The 20,743-nt window shown below is 38.4% G+C and overlaps 1 protein-coding gene and 1 pseudogene across 1 annotated transcript in view; both read right to left on the bottom strand.

The window, feature by feature from the left end:
- NUP160 (nucleoporin 160) overlaps positions 1-20,743 on the bottom strand; it is a 56,635-nt gene that overhangs the window by 32,928 nt on the left and 2,964 nt on the right. Inside the window, exons 3-17 of the mRNA XM_012788493.3 lie at positions 16,043-16,253; positions 15,459-15,681; positions 14,020-14,098; positions 13,143-13,257; positions 12,472-12,630; positions 10,796-10,873; positions 10,473-10,570; positions 7,994-8,078; positions 6,350-6,418; positions 4,099-4,182; positions 3,566-3,736; positions 2,574-2,673; positions 2,131-2,296; positions 1,547-1,674; positions 1,304-1,464 (exon numbers count right to left, since the gene is read on the bottom strand). Of these exons, the coding sequence (XP_012643947.1) occupies positions 1,304-1,464; positions 1,547-1,674; positions 2,131-2,296; positions 2,574-2,673; positions 3,566-3,736; positions 4,099-4,182; positions 6,350-6,418; positions 7,994-8,078; positions 10,473-10,570; positions 10,796-10,873; positions 12,472-12,630; positions 13,143-13,257; positions 14,020-14,098; positions 15,459-15,681; positions 16,043-16,253 (1,927 nt within the window). The remainder of the gene's footprint in view (positions 1-1,303; positions 1,465-1,546; positions 1,675-2,130; positions 2,297-2,573; positions 2,674-3,565; positions 3,737-4,098; positions 4,183-6,349; positions 6,419-7,993; positions 8,079-10,472; positions 10,571-10,795; positions 10,874-12,471; positions 12,631-13,142; positions 13,258-14,019; positions 14,099-15,458; positions 15,682-16,042; positions 16,254-20,743) is intronic.
- Positions 2,751-2,916, bottom strand: LOC142870690 (uncharacterized; annotated as a pseudogene).

Raw genomic sequence — 20,743 nt, 5'->3', positions numbered from 1 at the left:
TGAATTTTTACTTTCTTTTTTCATACTTATATCTTATAAGGTTCTATAATGAATATCTATTACTTCTGTGTTTAGAAAAACAAAGGTTGTTATTTTAAAAAATAAAAAAGTCAGAAGAAATGGAAGATCTACATGGAGCAAAAAAGCTCAGTAAGGACTAACTAACCTAAGTGACAGACTCTCTGTAGTTCCTGTTTCTCTTTGATGGTCTTAAATCATCTTCCTAAATGTTTTTTCTTATTTTTGCTGGAAATTCTACCATTATCAATATATTTGAGCTAATAAATTCTGATTTAAAAAGTACAAATACTTCTGGGAGCCCCAAAGGACTTTTTGGCTATTTACACATTTACATTAACATGAATTGGTTTAATCAGACTGCTTCTTTGTCGGGCTCGAATGAGATTATTGACTCAAGAGAAAATTAGGACTTCAGACTGGGCAGAAAGGTAATTTTTAAGCAAGGAACACTCAGTAGGGTGGGCAATTAGGACTACATGACAACAACAATAATTTGGTGGTCTGAAAATAGGATGGAAGTTCAGGAAGCACAGAATGATGTTGGGAGGACCACAAAGACAAACTTCACAATCTCAAAATTGTGTTTAGGGTAAGGCTTGCACTAAACACACTAAACAATACTCTGCTATCACATTCAAAGTAGTAATAATAATACTAAATTTGGGGAGTGCAAACCTGGGAAAAATTTCCACTGCTCTACATACACAAAGATTAAGAGCAAAGCAATCTGACAGGACACAGTGGCTCATGCCTGTAATCCTAGCACTTTGGGCAGCTGAGATGGGAGGATTGCTTGATCTCAGGAGTTGGAGACCAGCTGAAGAGTGAGACCCTGTCTCTACTAGAAATAGAAAAAATTAGCCAGGCATGGATGGTGGTGTGCACCTGTAGTCCCAGCTACTCAGGAGGCTGAGGAAGGAAGATTGCTTGAGACCAGGAGTATGAGGTTGCAGTGAGCCATGATGACAACACTGCACTCTACCTGGAGTGATGGAGCAAGACTCCATCTCAAAAAAAAACCCAAAAAACAAAAAAAAAAAGAGTAAAGCAATCTGCTTCATATATATATATGTATGTTCTTAACGTGTAATCTTATAAGGATTATGATGCTTATTCATTATTAGTTCAACAAATATTTATAGAGCACCTAATAAGGCCAAACATGGGGGATAAAGCAGTGAACAAAGTCTCTGTGCTGTTAGAGCTGACATTTTGCTGCTATGTACTTGTAGGTCTTCATCGGGTTTTAGATTTTATAAATTTTCCCTTAAGTAGTACTTACTGCGTCTCCTAGTCTCATTAAAAGCTGCTGTAAGATCAAAAGGTCTCGGCAGATCAGGAAGCGAGTGCTGGCAATTTTACATACACTTCTGCACACGACATACCCTGCAGTGCTACTACCATACAGCTGGGAAAGATTCATTCGAACATTCAAAGGCTGAGCTGTAATAAGAAGAAAAACGGAGTTAAATGTATCATTGTTTTCTCTTAATCAAAGCAGCACATTTGTTGTTCCGTCATTTACCTGGATTGAATCCCTTTTCCATTTCCACTTCTGTTTCATAATCCATTTCCCGTATAAGCAGTCCAATGGCATGGATTGGGTTCCTAATCTCTTGCAGTTTACTACAAATATCTTCCATCACATTTTCTCTACAAGGACAATTAGAAAACTCCTATTAGTACTGAGAATACATAAGACAGGCTCTATATGTCCTGTAAGCTAAATGTTTTATGAAACAGGAAAACCAGCCATGTAATAATGGAGTGGAGATAATCACTCTGGCATACAAGATACTTTCACTCCAAATGGCAAATTTTTCCTCAATTTTTCAGAAATGAAAGACAAAATGAATATGAGAAAAATACTTTTTATAATGTGTAGATAAGTTAAGAGTTGATAGCTATATCATATAAGTCTGTTTCCAGACCTGAATTTGTGTGTGAGATTTTGTTTTAAAGCTGAAACACCCATTTATTTAATAGAATCATGGCAAATCACTTTAAGCCACCATGTACATTCTTGAAAGTACATTAAAAACCCAATTTTGGCACTAGAAATTGCTGAATTTCCATTAGAAAATGCACTTTACCCTAAATTCTCCTTACACATCAATAGTGATCAAATCTTCCAGAATCTGTTCTGCAGCCTTTTCTGGAGACTGTAGGTTGTAACAACTCATTTCCATCATAACTGACATATCCATAGTTACTGACTCGCCAATCAACCGGAGGCATTTTATAAGACATATGACATCCCGAGCAACATCCACATCTATGAGTAAGAGAAAGAAAATATTCATGTTTCAAGACAATGAAGATCTACTGATTGATATTATATTAAAATAAAATATTAATAATTAAATACCAAGGGATCTATCTGAAGTTTCAGAGATGTCTAAGTCTCCTTTGTTTTCCTTAAAATATCCACAGGATGGTAAAGTGACCAGTACAGGTCACTGTGGCAATCAATGTTTTTTGCATCCATATGAGACAAAGCATAGGATTCATGTAGCAAAGGGATTAAATATGGATGTAACCATTACTATTACCATCAGATATGGTTGTCTCATCCTCTGTCAAAAGGTTCTCATCAGGCAGGAGATATAAATGATCCACCAAGGAGGAGGGTACAAGGAAAGACAGGTATCCCTGGAAATACAAATCTTCTAGTTACATTTTTTTCACTGAATTTTTATTTTTATAAATTTTCTTTTACCTATTTGTGGGTGGGATACATTGTTCCTGGAGGTACTACAATACCAGGCTGATGTATGGAGCTGACAGAATAAGCTCCTATTCCATCTCTCTGCTCCAAAAATTCATTTAATATATTGTCCTTGGATAGAGGAAGTATAAGATATTAAACTAATTCCTAGCACTCTGGGAGGCTGAGGTGGGAGGATCTCTTGAGCTCATGAGTTTGAGACCAGCCTGAGCAAGAGCGAGAACCCATTTCTACTATAAATAGAAAGAAATTAGCTAAACAACTAAAAATAGAAAAAATTGGCCAGGCACGGTGGTGCGTGCCTGTAGTCCCATCTACCTGGGAGGCTAAGGCAGGAGGATCGCTTGAGCCCAGGAGTTCAAGGTTGCTTTGAGCTAGGTTGACACCACGGCACTCTAGCCTAGGCAATACAGTGAGACTCTGTCTCAAAAAAATAAAATAAATACAATAAATTGTTTAAAAAAGAAAGACTGGATTGGATCCTGGGTCAGGAAGAATAATTACAGGCATAATTGGCAAAATCCAAATATAAACTATATGAATATGGGTGAAGGATATATATAAATTCTTTGTATTGTTCTTGTAACTTTTACTTCAAGTTGGAAATTACCTCGATGCAAAAAGTAAATAAGATGAAATGCAAAAAATTATAGATAATAACGGAAAAACCTATCTAAATACAACTGAATTAGAATTTCAGGGAAAAAATATAAATACAAAGTCCTAACAGTTAAATACAACATTCACCAGACTAACATTCTGCAAGACCCAGTGAACTATCTAGAAAAGTTCTTCTCAATGCTCCAGCTTCCTTACTTTTTTCAGCAGACAGACCATGTTTGTGTGTGGATTCAAGTGTAGGGCAAGAGGATGAGAGAGGGCTTCTTGATATTGAAGACAACAGGCATAGAACTTGCACCAGAATTCCTGTTGTAAATTTCGAAACTCCTCCTGGGAGAATTCATACTCCGTTACACTTCCTTGAAGCTGGCAAACAAGAAAGAAGGTAAACTCTTGACACCATTCAGGATCTTTCTTCACAAAGAACATAATTGTTCAATGTCATTTTACTAAGCTACAGACAAATGAATATTCCTTATGTATTTTTTTCTTATTGTTTTCATTTTATTTGTATCTTTTAATTTTATTTTTTATACAAAGTCTAATTCCAGGCTAATCCTTTTAAGTGCCATAGACTACACAAATGTGTATCTAATTCTCTGATTAAAAGGTTTAAACATTTATATTTCCGACTAACAAGGTCAAGTGAACATTTCTAGCAATTCCTCAGTACCAATCTGCCCCATATCAAGAATAAAGAAATTATTCTTTCTTTATCCAAACCTCACCTCACTTTCAACAGCTAAAGTAACTTCTTTCTTTAGTTCACTCCAGGAAAGATCCAAATTCCTCTCAGTTCCTCGGCAGAAAATCTAAAATTAAAACAGACATTTTAGGCCAGGAGTGGTGGCTCACACCTGTAATCCTAGTATTTTGGAAGGCTGAGGCAGGAGGATTGCTTGAGGTCAGCAGTTCGAGACCATCCTAAGCAAGAGCAAAACCCTGTCTCTACAAAATATAGAAAAATTTCCTGGATGTGATGGCATGTGCCTATAGGTAGGAGGATTGCTTGAGCCTAGCAGTTTGAGGTTGTAGTGAGCTATGATGATGCCACTGCACTTTAGCCAGAGTGACAGAGAGAAATCGTCTCCAAAAAACAACAAAAAATTTTAGAGTACTATATAATACCTAAAACTAAATGAAAAATACTCTGGGTTAGGCAGCAATGAAGCAATATACAACTATACGATAGAGACTGAGCATACCTGAAATACACATTTACCCCTAACATTGTGCAAATAATTTCTGAAGGAGAAATCACAGCAATTCTGAAATAGTTTCTATAGACTAGAATAAACTACAGAAATCCATAAATCTGAAAGAATTATAATAGAATACATTTAAATCATTATAAAAAGCAAAATTAAGTACTGTTGCCCAGCTGGAAAGAAGATGTAGATGATGCCAAACATACATATACTGAGACTGGCACAAAGATAAGCTAAAATATCGATGGGGGTAGGCCACTCTACTGGGAATGATTCTCCTAAAGAAATGCATTCGATAATTACCTTAATGATTATTCAATATCTTAGTGTGTAAGAGACAGCATGAGAAATATTATCATACACTTAATTACTGTTAACAAGGAAGAACTGCTGATGAGATGAAAGAAAAAACACAGTTAGAGAAGGTGACCATGTCATCCTAAAGTTTTATCAGAGAGAAAAACTGAAAGCACACAATGGCCAGATATTCAAGAATATACCTAGAAGAAAAGTTACGGATCTGGAAACCACATTATCTGAGAGAAAGTTAAGAAACTGAGTGTGTTTAGTCTGGAGAAAGACAACATGGAAAGACTCTTTAAATACCTGAATACTTGCTTTATAGAAAAGAGATATGTTCTATGAAGTTCCAAAAGAAAGGAGCTACCAAAAGGATGGAGGTTAAAATTCAAGCAAATACCTAAGAACTTTAAAATGGCACAGTTTGGGAACAATAACACACAAGAGCTAATGAGAAACTTGTCACTGGAGGTAAAGACAATTAAAAGATAAATAAACATCTATCAGAGAAGTTTCAGAAGGTATTTCTGCTTTGTGTTGGAGGTTAGACTAAGAGACTGTAAGGTACTTTTTTTTTTTTTTTTTTGAGACAGAGTCTCACTTTTGTTGTCCAGGCTAGAGTGAGTGCCGTGGCGTCAGCCTAGCTCACAGCAACCTCAAACTCCTGGGCTCAAGCGATCCTTCTGCCTCAGCCTCCCGAGTAGCTGGGACTACAGGCATGTGCCACCATGCCCGGCTAATTTTTTTTTTATATATATATCAGTTGGCCAATTAATTTCTTTCTGTTTATAGTAGAGACGGGGTCTCGCTCTTGCTCAGGCTGGTTTTGAACTCCTGACCTTGAGCAATCCGCCCGCCTCGGCCTCCCAAGAGCTAGGATTACAGGCGTGAGCCACAGCGCCCGGCCTGTAAGGTACTTTTGATTCTATTAACATAATTGTGTTTTAAATCCAGGAGTTTAAGTGACAATTTATGGAAGGCTATGTAACTTTAAAGAATACTTTCATAAAGCACTAGGCACTTCTTAGACTATGTGACTTTAAAGTTAAAATTTTTTTTCTTGAATCTGACCAACTCAGACATTCATTGTACTAACAAAATGGCAAAAATAGACTACAATCAAAATTAACCAAAAAACACTTTAAATTTCTTTCAAGTATAGAGATTATATTCAGTATGGTATGGTATCTTTTTAAAATAGTATAGGCACCAGTTTCTCTTTTTGCCTCTGGCATGTTTCACTAGTTATTGGGAAAGCAACCGCTACCCCTGAATCCTCACTAGGAGTCTAATTTAATGGAAAGAATGCTTAAAAACAATTACAGTAGCATTTATAAACACATGTTTATATAGATGCAGAAATATGTTCAGCATTTAATATACACAAACCAAAATAGTAATTATTAATTACATAATATACTAACAAAATAAGAAATAGTCTTAAATTAACAGTAAATATTTTCTTACTGACCTGTAAAGCTTTACATAAAGCTGCATTTGTGAATCGTCCTGGTGTAAAAAGACTCTGCAAATACATCTCCTGGTAGAACATTAAAACAGAAGTTAATACCACTCTAAACAAGATAAAATTTGGAAAAATTTGAAGGAAGAATTCAACACATAACATCAAAGCTTGAGTTTCTATTATGTAAACACAGACATCGCACCCTTCTACATTTGACAATAACAAGTAGTGGTGCAGTTATGTTTTCACAGTGCAATGCCTGAGTCAACTAGATGTACTGTACTGACAACAGTGTGTTCCTCATGGAGTGCTTCACTGGATTCCACTGGAAAACATGCTTTGTCAATACCAAGCTTAAACTGAGGAAGTGGATCTAGATGACTGGTGATATACATTGGTAAGAGAACAATTAAACTAAGCTTGTTTCTACACCATCTATAAAAGTACTCATTTTATGGCTCATATATAAAAAAAGGAATCAATAATAATAGACATTATATGTAAACAAAACAAACTGCAATAAGCTCTCCCAGCTGGGAAAATGAAGCAGAGACAATAAAACGGGAAATCTCATATTGCCTAATTATTTTGACCAACTCTCAGAAACCAGATTTGCCCTTAAGTAGCAAATCTGACTGATCTTCATTCAAGTTTCCTTCCTTCCACTAAGATTTAAGTGGATGATAAAATGACCAAGACAAAGGAGAAAACCAAAGATTTTAATAATCAGCATAAGGTTTTAGCTTTCAAACAAAAGCCAAGTGTCAGTAATTATTATAACTGAAACAATATATAACCACTACCCATCAGCTTTTGGGATTAAAAATTTAGCAATATCCACTTTCAGATATTTAAAGTGGGTTTTCTATGCCTGCAAACAGTCATTGTTTCAGAATCAGAGCCCATAATCTTTAATCTCATTTTAACACTAAGGCATCAACTGAAAGCATTTTCTTCCATTTAACATGAGGATGTCCCTGGAAAATGTGGAGATTAACCTGTTGTGCTCTTTATTTCATTACCTTTTAAAATTATTTTCTTCGCAGCATACACCTCTATCAGAATTTGTCTTATTTCTAGTTTATATACATGTATCAACATTGTTGATGTAGTGCACATCTAAGTGTTTGTGCCTGCCCCAAATCCGTGTCCCCTCACTTTACTAACAAATCCCTTATCTTTCTTTGGGGAATCATCCCTCCCTTGCCCACACTCAACTGACTTCACCAGTTCCTGCAATAGCAAGGCCCAGGCTTGGTATGTGTCCCATACCAGGCCAGTTGAGTATCACATCAAGGACCTGGGACTGAGGTGTTACTTTCTTTCTTCTGGGGTCACTAAGTTCACAGAATGCAAGCTCACCCAGGGGAGGAGGGACTCTGCCTAAAAATAAACCTAACATGGAGGAAAGCAGACTAGAGAGAAGGGGAAAACCAAGCCCTGAAGGCATTATTCCAGCTATTGCTAAAGCCAGGTAATACTGAACTTCTCAGCTGCACAAGTCAATGTATTCTCCTTTTAGCTTAAGTCAGTTCAGGGTGGGTTTCTGTCACCTGCAGCTGAAAGGGTTCTGAGTAATACAGTTGGTTTTTCTTAAAATAATAATCAGGGTAAATCATCCCCTTTCATGACACTTAAGCATTTGCTTACTCTGGGGTCTTGATCATCTCTGATGACAATTTCTTCATCTGGCAGAGGCTGCATAAAAACTGGATTCCACTGTCCTGCAACATTACTATAGAAAAAAAGTCCATCAGTTTATACAGAAATGATACATAAAAATGAAACTTATGCTGTTGGCAATATCTGGGCAGGGAGGGCCTCATCACTGAACCCCTGCAACAACTACTCTATTAAAAATGTTTTAAACTTATTCTTAGCATAGTTTTTTTTTTTTTTTTTTTGAGTCAGAGTCTCACTCTATCACCTGGGCTAGAGTGCAGTGGCGTCATTATAGCTCACTGCAACCTCAAACTCCTGAGCTCCAGTGATCCTCCTGCTTCAGCCTACTGAGTAGCTGGGATTACAGGTGCATACCACCATGCCTGGCTAATTTTTCTATTTTTAGTAGAGACTCGGTCTTGCTTTTTCTCAAGCTGGTCTTGAACTCCTAACCTCAAGAGAACCTCCCACCCTGGCCTCCCAGAGTGCTAGAATTACAGGTGTGAGCCACCGTGCCCAGCCAGAGTCTAGTTTTTATAGAAGTATTCTTACCAAGTTTTTTTTTTTTTTTTGAGACAGAGTCTCACTTTGTTGCCCAGGCTAGAGTGAGTGCCGTGGCATCAGCCTCGCTCACAGCAACCTCAAACTCCTGGGCTCAGCAATCCTACTGCCTCAGCCTCCCGAGTAGCTGGGACTACAGGCATGTGCCACCATGCCCAGCTAATTTTTTGTATATATATTTTTAGTTGGTCAATTAATTTCTTTCTGTTTTTGGTAGAGACGGGGTCTCGCTCAGGCTGGTTTCGAACTCCTGACCTTGAGCAATCCGCCCACCTCAGCCTCCCAGAGTGCTAGGATTACAGGCGTGAGCCACCGCGCCCGGCTTCTTACCAAGTTTTAATAAGTACCTTCCTGAAATTAAAAGTCTAAACACAAATCTACAAATAACAGCTTTTATTCTGCATTTAGTATTTGCTAGATATTATGGTAGATGCAATTCTAGATATTACTCATATATGCCCTATGATAAACGATTTGTGATGGATATATTACTCCCATTTTGCAGATGTGGCAAGTGAGGCTTAGAGTGCATCATAACTAGTAAGTCGCACAACCACAATTCCAACCCTGCTCCCACTCTGGAGCCTGTGCTTTCTGATCATTCTGCTTGAATGCTAACTATAAGGAACACTCTTTTATCTTCTGAGGTGTGGCTTGGGGGAAATCATTCTTAGAAGTCTACCCTAGACATTAGGGTTATGAAGGACCCAGAAGGTTCAATTACTTCAGTGGTTCCTAAGCAGTGGTCCAGGAAATCCTCTCTACAGGGGTTATACAAATGTTGCTTCAAAATAGGTTTTTAAAATGTACTTGTAACTATTTAAAAACTTTACACTGCCAGGCATGGCAGCACATGCCTGTAGCCCCAGCTAACTCAGGAAGATGATGCAGGAAGATCAGTTAAGCCCAGGAGTTCAAAGGTATAGTGTGCTATGGTAGTATACTCCAGAGCCTTGGCAACATAGCAAGACCTTGTCTCAAAAACAAAAACAAACAACTAATATACTTTAAAAATGTTAGATGCGGCCAGGCACGGTGGCTCACGCCTGTAATCCTAGCACTCTGGGAGGCCAAGGCGGGCGGATTGCTCGAAGTCAGGAGTTTGAAACCAGCCTGAGCAAGAGCGAGACCCCGTCTCTACTATAAAAATAAAAAAAAGAAATTAATTGGCCAACTAATATATATATAGAAAAAATAAGCCAGGCATGGTGGCACATGCCTGTAGTCCCAGCTACTTGGGAGGCTGAGGCAGCAGGATTGCTTGAGCCCAGGAGTTTTAGGTTGCTGTGAGCTAGGCTGACGCCACAGCACTCACTCTAGCCTGGGCAACAAAGCAAGACTCTGTCTCAAAAAAAAAAAAAAAAGAAAAAGAAAGAAAAAGTTAGATGCCAAATATGATTATCAACACATTATGTTATAATTTTATACTCATAAAATACTCACTTTATGTTATATGTTATCTTTTGGAAAAAAGGGCTTCCTGTTTTTAAAAAATTTGAGAAGCACTGTACCTGTCCAATCTCTTTGTCAACTCATGATGAGAAAACAGAGAACACAAAGAGGCTGCAGTGTCTTTTGAAAGTTGTGGGTACTAAGAATAATCTTTGCTTAGAAATAAAGAAAACGAGATTAGGAGTATTTTGGATATGTGCTCTCTCTCCCAAAAAATATGGTATTTTCTTTATCTTAATCCAGTCCTAAGAATTCTCATTTTGTCCTAAAACCAAAATGTAAGAAATAATACAAAATCCAAAAGAAATATTTCAGAAGATAGTAACGACAGGTAAACCCAGGGTCGAATCCTTCAAATGAAAACCCTTGACTTGGTTCTACATAAAAAGCTCTTGTCTTCTTAGCATGAAACTGCCTGGAGTGTGGTAGGATGACAATGATAAATGACCCATACTGTTCAAAGTTGATGTATTTCACAACCGTTCGGTTCTCGGCATCATGCCACAGGGCCCAGATATCCGTGGAAGTTAAGGCAAAATCAATTAGTGTCTCCTAGAAAGAAATGTGAAAAAAAGGGTTAAAACAATAAAGAAAAGGTAGTAATTCATGGTGACTTAAATTTGTATTGGTAGGAGAGGTAAAGGCATAAAAACAAAATACAGTGCCAGGTATCACGAAATATTCCACTTTAAGACTACAGTCCCATTACACCAGTGAGATTAGCCAACACTTCTTTTTCTTGTACTTGTGTGATATGCAAAGGATGATTTAACCTACCTGAGAAGTGAATAGTGAGGAAATGTGATCTAGACTATAACGGTTATTCTCAGTGCTCACCAACTGGAAAACGCAGAACTGTTAAAACACAGGTTGATAATTTATTACTTGTAATAATCAACATGTTACTTTTCTAAGTGTTATTAGCATTTATAAACAATTTTTTTTAAAAATTGTAAAATACACATAATATAAAATTTACCATCTTAGCCATTTTTAAATATACAGTTCAGTAGTGATAAATATATTCAGACTATTGTCCAGAACTCTTTCCATCTTGCATAACTGAAACTCTACACCCATTAACCAACTCCCCGTCCCTAGCAACCACCATTTAATTAATACTTTCCGTCTCTGACTTTAGCTGTTCTATGTACTTCGTATATTTGTCTTGTCTTTTCTTTTTTTTTTTGAGAGTCTCACCTCTGTTGCCCGGCTAGAATGGCATTGTGTCAGCCTAGCTCACAGCAACCTCAAATTCCTGGGCTCAAGCAATCCTTCTGCCTCAGCCTCCCAAGTAGCTGTGACTACAGGTGTGTGCCACCATGTCTGGCTAATTTCTATTTTTAGTAGAGATGGGGTCTCAGTCTTGCTAAGGCTAGTCTCGAATACCTGATCTCAAGCAATCCTCCTACGTTGGCCTCCTAGAGTGCTGGGATTACAGGCATGAGCCACTATGACTGGCCAGTATTTGTAGTTTTGTGACTGGCTTATTTTGCTTAGCATAATGTGCTTAAGGTTCACTCATGTTATAGCATGTGCCAGAATTTCCTTCCTTTTAAAAACTGAATAATATTCAACTATATGCATATACTATATTTTATTTACGTATTCATCTGTCAATGGACACTTGGGTTGCTTCCACCTTTTGGCTATTATGAATAATGTTGCTTTGTATACGGTTGTACATATATCTCTTCGAGACCCTCCATTCAATTATTTTGGGTATATAAACAGAGGTATCAATCTATCTACCTACCTACCTACCTACCTCACCTCAGGTAGGGTGAGGAGGGTGTCCATTGTATGGGTGTGACCTGGTGGTATTATCAGGGCCCAAATGGTGAGGAGGGCATCCAGGCAGGGCAGTGACCTAGCATGGGGAATCAGAGCTCCAGCAGAGTGAGGGAGACAAACCCTACTTCACTGGAATGTTATTAGGATCAAATAGATACTATAAGTACAATGTAAGAGCCCAAAGTAAGCACAATCCAAATGTTTGCTATTATTAAAGTATATAAAGGGCCTGGCACAATGTCAAACACACAGTATCAAATACCTGCTTGCTCATATGATTATACTATTATATCCTACTTATCTACATATAACAGTTAGTGTTTGGATGATGAGCAAAATTATTTAACTTCCTCCAAACATTAAACATCTAACTTTCAATAATTCCATTTGTTCACCCAGACTTCTGTATGTACCCTTTCTTAGTTTTGGTTAGCTTTTTCTGTCATGTGCCTTTAAACTATTTCCTTTCATACTGACCCCTCCTTCAAGATATTCTAATCCACATATTAGCACAAAACCCACCATCACCTCAGAAAACAACTTAACACATGAAGCACCTAGGTTGGTGCAAAGAGCTTAAATATACTCAATGAATCTCAGCTATTTTCCCCCATCAGTACACACAGAATAACTTGACACATGTCTTACTTGTTCCATACCTGTCCTCGTTTTGGTGCATGCATATATATGCCTAAGTAGAGTCCCATGGAAGGGGAATAAGCAAGTCGTAATTTGTGTCCAGTTCCAGCAGTGACCCGAAGGTCCTTATTCACAGGTACATACTCTAGCATGTCAGCTACCATCAGGCACATTTGATCCTGCCCAAGATAAATGTTAATAGGTAGTATTCAAAGAATATTCAGGCTAGAAAAGCATATTTCCTATCTTTTCAGAGGAGGTACATTTATTATATCTATCACTCTATCTAGTCTATCTGCCAAAAGACCTTACAGGTTTTTGTTTTTAAAGGGCTAAGATGAAAAATATCTCTTTAGTCTGACAGATAGAATCATCAGCTGTTTTGTTGGTGAGTCTTGAAAAGTATTTTACCAGCTTGCATTTTAAAAACACATTTGTTGCTCTTAAGTGAAAGGTATACTTTGTACTATTCTTTCAATTTTCCTGTAAGACTCATAATTTTCATAATAAAAAGACAAGCAGTTAAGAGGGAAATGTATGCAAAATAAGGCTAAATGAAACTGCCTGAATCTGGTAATGAGCCATAATTTCCAAACCAATTGATTTGATTATCCTAGAGAAGCAGCAAGATTGATTTCAATTCTCTCACAATTCTATTTCAAATTATAGTAACTATAAATGTAGCATTTACCTTATAAGACCACATTCGTAGCTTATGATCCTGACACAGAGCAAAGATAAAGGCATCATGCTCGACACAGTGAACAGCAAGACTGAGGGGACGATCTGAAGGCCCTTGTTCACCCCTGAAAACATAAGGTCAAGTTTTAGTTTTACTGTTGTAACTAATCTGATCATTAGAGTTTGCAATTCAAAAGATATCAAATTATAAGTATACACTCAGCAGAAGGAACAAGAGCTTATATACTGGTATAAGACAACTAGATTCCTGTTTGGTTTATAATCAATTGCTATAATAAATTTTAAGTCTTTACATAAGAATGGAACACTATTTTTCCTTTTGTACTGTTTTACTCTAAACATCAAAAACTTTCTTCTAATAATTTGACACAAAATTAAGTTTGAGTAAATTAGGGCAGAGCACTGAACTATTGTGAGAACATAAACAGTAAGCCAGTCTCTCCTGCTATATGATGTCCAACTGCAAATAAAATGTACTCTGGGATAGGTGCAGTGGCTTACGCCTGTAATTCTAGCACTCTAGGAGTCCGGGATAGGAGAATTGCTTGAGGCCAGGAGTTTGAGACCAGCCTAAGCAAAAGCGAGAAAAAGTTAGCTGGGCATGGTGGCACGTGCTACTCAGGAGGCTAAGGCAGGAGGATTGCTTGAGCCCAGGAATTTGAGGTTGCAGAGCGAGACTCTGTCTCAACAACAATAAAAATGTACCTGGAGTGTGGTTTTGCTCAGATGGAACAGGATATTATGCTGACCTCTCTCCTTTGCAGTATGTTTGCCTTAGAGTAAGACTGGAAGCACTAAAAGGTGCTGATCAGCACAAAAAGATTACATTCTTGGGCCCTTTGGTTTACCTGTCAGACAGCACTCACCTGATAGCTGTTGGCATCCAACCTATAAGCAATCGCTGCATTACTGAACTCTGTTTCAGTTCCACAACTGACACCATCCCTGCAACGATATCCAAGGTAACTCCTGATCATACTTGGAGAAACCCAAAGGCAAGAATCATATAACCATGAACAAAATCTTTATAACAGATGACAAATTTCTACATTTTTATACTAACAAAGGTTTAGGATGTACTTTTCCCACATATATCACACTTAAAATATTTTGAATCATTATTGGATCAATAAAAATAGCATTTTTATACTCCTTGTGGAAATTTTTGGCATTTATAGATAGTAACCCTGAGTGGTAATAACTGCTCAGCAGAATCACTTCACTCCTTCCAAAGCAATCACTGGGTGCCTTTCATGTGCTAGGCATAGTTCCAGATGCTGGAGTAGTATACAAAACTATATTGTTGTATAGCAGTAAACAAAACAAATTAAAAAACTCCTGTCTTTTCTGCAGATAAGGGCAAGGAAAAAAACAAACAAAACTCCTATTCTCATGTACCTTACATTCCATTGAGGGGAGAAGCAGAGATGTAAAATTAAGTAGAATGGTAACAAGTGGAGAAAAATAAGACATGAAAGGGTTTAGAGAATGCTCATGGGGGGCAGGGGATGTGAGGGGTTGTAATTTTGAAAAGGGTGGTCAGGGAAAGCCCCACTGAGGTGACATTGAGTAAAGACCTAAAGGAGTTGAGGGAATGAGCCAAGCTTGTAACTGGCTATCTCAGGCAAACGCCCTGAGGTAGGAGTGTGTCTGGCGTGTTCAAGGAATTCCAAGAAGGCACGTGGCTGGTGGAGAGAAGGGGAGGGAAAAAGAATAAAAAGATGAGGTTTGAGAGGTAGCAGAGGGGCATTCTAAGACAACATAACAACTCTGGGTTTATTCAGAGTGAGATGAAGAACCCTCAATGGACAGCTATCCACAGTGCTGTGACATGACCTAACTTATATTTTAAATGTATCAGTCTGCCTGAGAAATTTCTGAAGACGGGTAAGGGCAGATCTGAGATATTTAGGAAGCTAATGCAATAACCCAGACAAGAGATAGTGGTTGCTTGGAACAGGGTATCAAACTTCTTCGTTTCAATTAATTTATTTTAATTATAATACCTCCACATGAGGGTAGACAACTGGTCAACTTATCTCTACCATGAGACTTAAAACAGGTTGTCTTATATTTATTTATTTGTTTTTCCATACTCCAATATGCTTTATAGTCCCTTTACCATTATATAAAGTCCACCGTACAAAAGCAAAGCATTAGGAACTCATGAGGCAAGTGATACCGAATGACCAATTCGGTATAGAAGCAATACCTGCATTGCGTGATAGGGTTTAACTGCTAAAGTATGTTTAAATGCTAACATTCCTTATTTAAAGTTAAATACATGCCCAGTTCCCATGCTTACCAGGTATGTCATAAGGAGGTAGCTTAAGAACAAAGATCCCCCCAGAAGCAGATGGCAGAGCAAACAGAGCCTCCCCATCACTGCTAAGCCAGGCAGCCGAGGTGGTGGAATTGGGTGATATTCCGGGTACTGTTGGAATTAACTGATAGTTGCAAGGATCCCTGAAATCAACTTTTCCAATGTCAGTGAATACTGATTGCATTTGATTTTCAGTTACCAACTCCTATGGAGCAATTAAAAAGAAAAATCTGTTAAATCAAAATAATCTGAATTTTGCTCAGCTCCTCTCAATTGCTAAAAAAGCTTTTAAAGTAAAAAATTATGGAGCTTAAGAAGAAAGCTGTTCTTTTTAATTATAACTATTTCTTTTCAACTTGCTCTGGATCTTAAGAAAAAAAAATACACTATTTCTTCAACTTCAAATGTGTGTCTGATCATTTAAAATGGTAACTATCAAAGTATACTTGATGAAGGATAACAAAAGTCCAAATTTCCTTCAATTCCAAAGGATATCACTCAAGCACTATATTTGTGGCAGCCAGAGTATTCTGAGAAATAAAACATACTACACTTAACCAACTTACACTCCTATACATCCGGGAAGGGTGTGGTAAAAGTAACCTGTGAACTGTTTGATTGGTTAATATCAAGATTATCACATGATTCTGAGTCTCAGAGGCATAAACCCCTCCAGGTAAGATGCTGCAATTTTGGAATTTGAGGCGGATTGCATTATTCAACAAATTTAAGTCCAGTGACTCTTCTACCAGCTCCAATGTATCTCCTGAGGTCTTCCTGTGAAAAAAAGAGACATTTGTTTAAAAAGTTTATGCTTTTCTTTCTCATTGACTGTTGCATTGAAATATATAAGAATAGCATCCAAGCGAACTCTCCAAATTTGAAAATTTTGGATAAACAGATTCAGACCACTTTTACATTCCAAACCACCACATTATGTACATTTATAAAACACAGCACAACAAAACTCAAATCTCATTATGATTCTGTTAAATGGAGGCATTTCTAAACTTGATAGGCCATTTGTTTACGACAATATGCAATGCAATTAAACTCTACAACACTTCATACTCCCATTACTTATAGTGGAACAAGGCCTTCACATGTCAAACAAAATTGACTTTAATAATTGTGGGTATTTCCCTCTTCTATTACTTCTTATCCTGCAATAACACAAAACAATAGCAATTTTATGGGTTCTACCCTTATATTTATTTGTATGAGGTGCATTGTTTCTTACTAAAGAACTATTTTAAGGGGGGCAAGGGCAATATACGTAACCTTAACATTTATACCCCCATAGTATACTGAAATAAATAAATAAAGAAAGAAAAAAGTTATTTTAAGATGGGCACAATGGCTCACACCTGTAATCCCAGCACCTTGGAAAGCCAAAGTGGGAGGATCATCTGAGGCTAGGAATACAAGACTGGCCTGGGCAACATAGAGACCACCTCTCTACAAAAAATTTAAAAAAAATTAGCCAGATGTAGTGGCACAAGCCGGTAGTCCTAGCTACTACAGAGGCTGAGGCAGAAGGATTGCTTGAGCCCAGGAATTCAAGGTTACAGTGAGACATGATCGTGCCATTATACCCCAGCCTGGGTGAGAGAGAGAGATCTGGTTTCTTTAAAAAAAAAAAAAAGAAAGAAAGACGGCCAGGCATGGTGGCTCATCCCTGTAATCCTAGCACTCTGGGAGGCCAAGGCGGGAGGATCGCTCTAGGTCAGGAGTTCAAAATCAGCCTAAGCAAGAGTGAGACCCCATCTCTACTAAAAATAGAAAGAAATTAATTAGCCAACTAAAAATACATAGAAAATATTAGCCAGGTGTGGTGGTGCATGCCTGTAGTCCCAGCTACTTGGGAGGCTGAGGCAGAAGGATTGCTTGAGCCCAGGAGTTGAAGGTTGCTGTGAGCTATGCTGATGCCATGGCACTCTAGCCCAGGCAACAAAGTGAGACTCTGTCTCAAAAAAAAAGAAAAAAATAATAAACAATAACTTTGCATGTTGAACCTATCAAGGTTAGTTTACTATTACTCCTCAAAAGGTGCTTGCTAACTGATAAATAACAGCAAGCTCTATAAGAGTAGAGATTCTCTGCCATGTGCACATGGATATCCACAGACCCAGCAAGTGCCTGGGACAGAGCTAGCATGCAATAAATGCTTTTTGGTAAAACGCATGCAAATTAAAAAAAAAAAAAAGCTTTGAATTGAACTCAGGTTGCAACAGAGGAGACAAAGCATTTTGCCTAACGACATTAGGTCTGACTTTAAGATTAAAACTCTTAACCCTCGGTCTCTTGTGCCTAGCTTTTATCCATCACAAGAGGCTATCATGTTATCTTACTCCAAAGAAGAAATTTCTCACTTCTGACTTTTAAGTATTTGTCATCTTTAAAAATCACTGGCATAAATTTGTCTATGTCCTTCACTCAGCAGTTGTGATCTGTCAAATCCTGCTGCTTTCCTCTTCCTGACACTGTTCCTTCCCTTCCATCTCTATAATCAAACTAGTCACCTCTTTCTTGAACTACTGCAGGTTTATCCTTACTGCCCTCTCTTTTCAGCAGATGACACTTCCTTTCACAGGAGGCCTCCTGCTGTGGTCATAGCTACCCCAGAATGATGAAATAGACTCTTTCATGCAGCAAAAATCAAGATACAAATTTTAATCAACTAGTTTATTTTTCTTAACTTCTACCTCCTCGTTTTATCCCTTATGCTCCTCTGAAGTAAATATACTCTTTTATTAAAATTGTTCTGACCATTGGCCAGGCGTGGTGGCTCACGCCTGTAATCCCAGCACTCTGGGAGGCCAAGGTGGGAGGAGTCAGGAGTTCGAAACCAGCCTGAGTAAGAGTGAGACCCTGTCTCTACTAAAAATAGAAAGAAATTAATTGGCCAACTAAAAATATATAGAAAAAATTAGCCGGGCATGGTGGCACATGCCTGTAGTCCCAGCTACTTGGGAGACTGAGGCAGGAGGATTGCTTGAGCCCAGGAGTTTGAGGTTGCTGTGAGCTAGGCTGACTTCACAGCACTCTAGCCAGGGTAACAAAGTGAGACTCTGCCTCAAAAAAAAAAAAAAAAAAAAAAAAAAAAAAAAAAAAAAAAAAAATTGTTCTAACCATAATGTCTTTTTTCAAGCATCTTACCATGAGATCTTATTCTAAAATTATCCCACCACAAATCCTTCTTTTACTAAAACTCAGCCCTTATTCCTGGGACTGTCATCTTCGGCAACTGTAAATATTTTGGTTGCTTCTGTCCCAGCTGTTTCATCTTACCCATAACTGAAAAAAGAAAAAACTCTGTGTTATGAATAAATCCAGGTTTTTCTTTCCACAGAGCTAAAAAAGTTTAAAAATCTACTGGTCCTTGTTAAAGGATATACAAGTCAGAGGGAAACACAGTTTAAAGCAGTGACAAGAAAAAAATAAAAGCATTGTATATTAAAATTTTCAAAAAAATCTATCAATCCTTACAAAAAGACCCCAAAAGTGGACTGAGAATAACTCACAGTATGTCACAAGCCTAAAGAAAAAATGACAGTACATACTGTGCTTAGCCAAAGCCAGAACTGTGTTAGGACACAGGACCAACTTTTTCAGGTGCAACTCTGCAGTGTGGTAGGTTTGAAACCATAGAAAGCAACATGCTGGGAATGCCCTAACTTCCCATCACCGTATCTACCATATTACTTGCATCCTTTCCAAAAAAGCAAGCCTCCTCTCGGCAACTAAAGGCCAATCTCTGACTTTCTCAAGTATATTTCTCCTGCACCCATCTCTCCTCCTTTCAGGGCCTTCAAATAATCTCTTCCCTGGTCTTTCCCTTTCTGTTTCCCCATGCCTGCCTCCCCTCACACCTGATCCAGTTATCACATTCTCTCCATTCCCCTCAATGGTCAAGCATTCTCTATTTCCTCACCTCTCTCATACTCTTTTTTTTTTTTTTTTTTTGAGACAGAGTCTCACTCTGTTGCTAGAGTACCCTGGCATCAGCTTAGCTCATAGCAACCTCAAACTCCTGGGCTCAAGCAATCCTCCTGCCTCAGCCTCCCGAGTAGCTGGGACTACAGGCATGTGCCACCATGCCCAGCTAATTTTTTTTCTTATGTATTTTTTTAGCTGGTCAATTAATTTCTTTCTATTTTTAGTAGAGATGGGGTCTCACTCTTGCACAGGCTGGTTTCGAACTCCTGACCTCGAGCGATCCTCCCACCTCGGCCTCCCAGGGGGCTAGGATTATAGGTGTGAGCCACTGGACCTGGCCTCTCATACTCTTAAACCTACTAAATTTGGCTTTTGCCACAACTGCGCCCTTTTCTTATCAACGTCACTGCACTAATTTCAGTGTACTCTTCATTCTGCATTCTTTCCTTCTTCAAATAGTCTCTTCTATTAACTTCTATGATGCTACCCTCTCCTATTTTTCTGCCCACCTCCCAGACCCGACCCCCACATGTTAGATTTCCTCAAATCCTGATCCCGGATCACCTTTTCTGCTCACCATATACATTCTCCCAAGGCACATCTTAACCACTCTCAGGGATGTAAATACCATTTGAGCTCTGATGATTCCCCAGAGCTACTTGACTAAATGATGGTATTAACACAATTTTCTGGATCTTGAACCGCATCTCTAAAGAATCCCTTCACATTCCAGCATTATGGTTAAAGTTGGGTCCTGGATCTTCCATGATGACAGTGCCCCCTAAGCTTTCTCTATCATGCCTCTTGTAGTGGGGCCTCAGGGTAGGGCATAGATGTTCTGCTTATTCCCCATTGTCACCCCAGGCCACTGTTCCTCCCTTCCTGCCTGAACCACTCAGCTCTGAAGCCCAAAGAAACAGACACCACCTGCTACCCCTACTTGTTACAGTTATTAATATTTAAAGATTTCTCTCAGTCCTTGAAGATTTTAATTCCTAGCCCCACTGTCACTCTCTCCTGCCTTATTCTTTTTTTTTTTTTTTTTTGAGACAGAGTCTCGCTTTGTTGCCCAGGCTAGAGTGAGTGCCGTGGTGTCAGCCTAGCTCACAGCAACCTCAAACTCCTGGCTCAAGCAATCCTCCTGCCTCAGCCTCCCAAGTAGCTAGGACTACAGGCATGCGCCACCATGCCCGGCTAATTTTTTGTATATATTAGTTGGCCAATTAATTTCTTTCTATTTATAGTAGAGATGGAGTCTCGCTCTTGCTCAGGCTGGTTTCGAACTCCTGACCTCGAGCAATCCGCCCGCCTCGGCCTCCCAGAGAGCT

Source organism: Microcebus murinus, chromosome 4, assembly GCF_040939455.1.
Source record: "Microcebus murinus isolate Inina chromosome 4, M.murinus_Inina_mat1.0, whole genome shotgun sequence".
Classification (NCBI taxonomy): Eukaryota; Metazoa; Chordata; class Mammalia; order Primates; family Cheirogaleidae; genus Microcebus; species Microcebus murinus.
The sequence above is the reverse complement of the archived record's forward strand: the minus strand, read 5'-3'. Positions and strand labels throughout refer to the sequence as shown.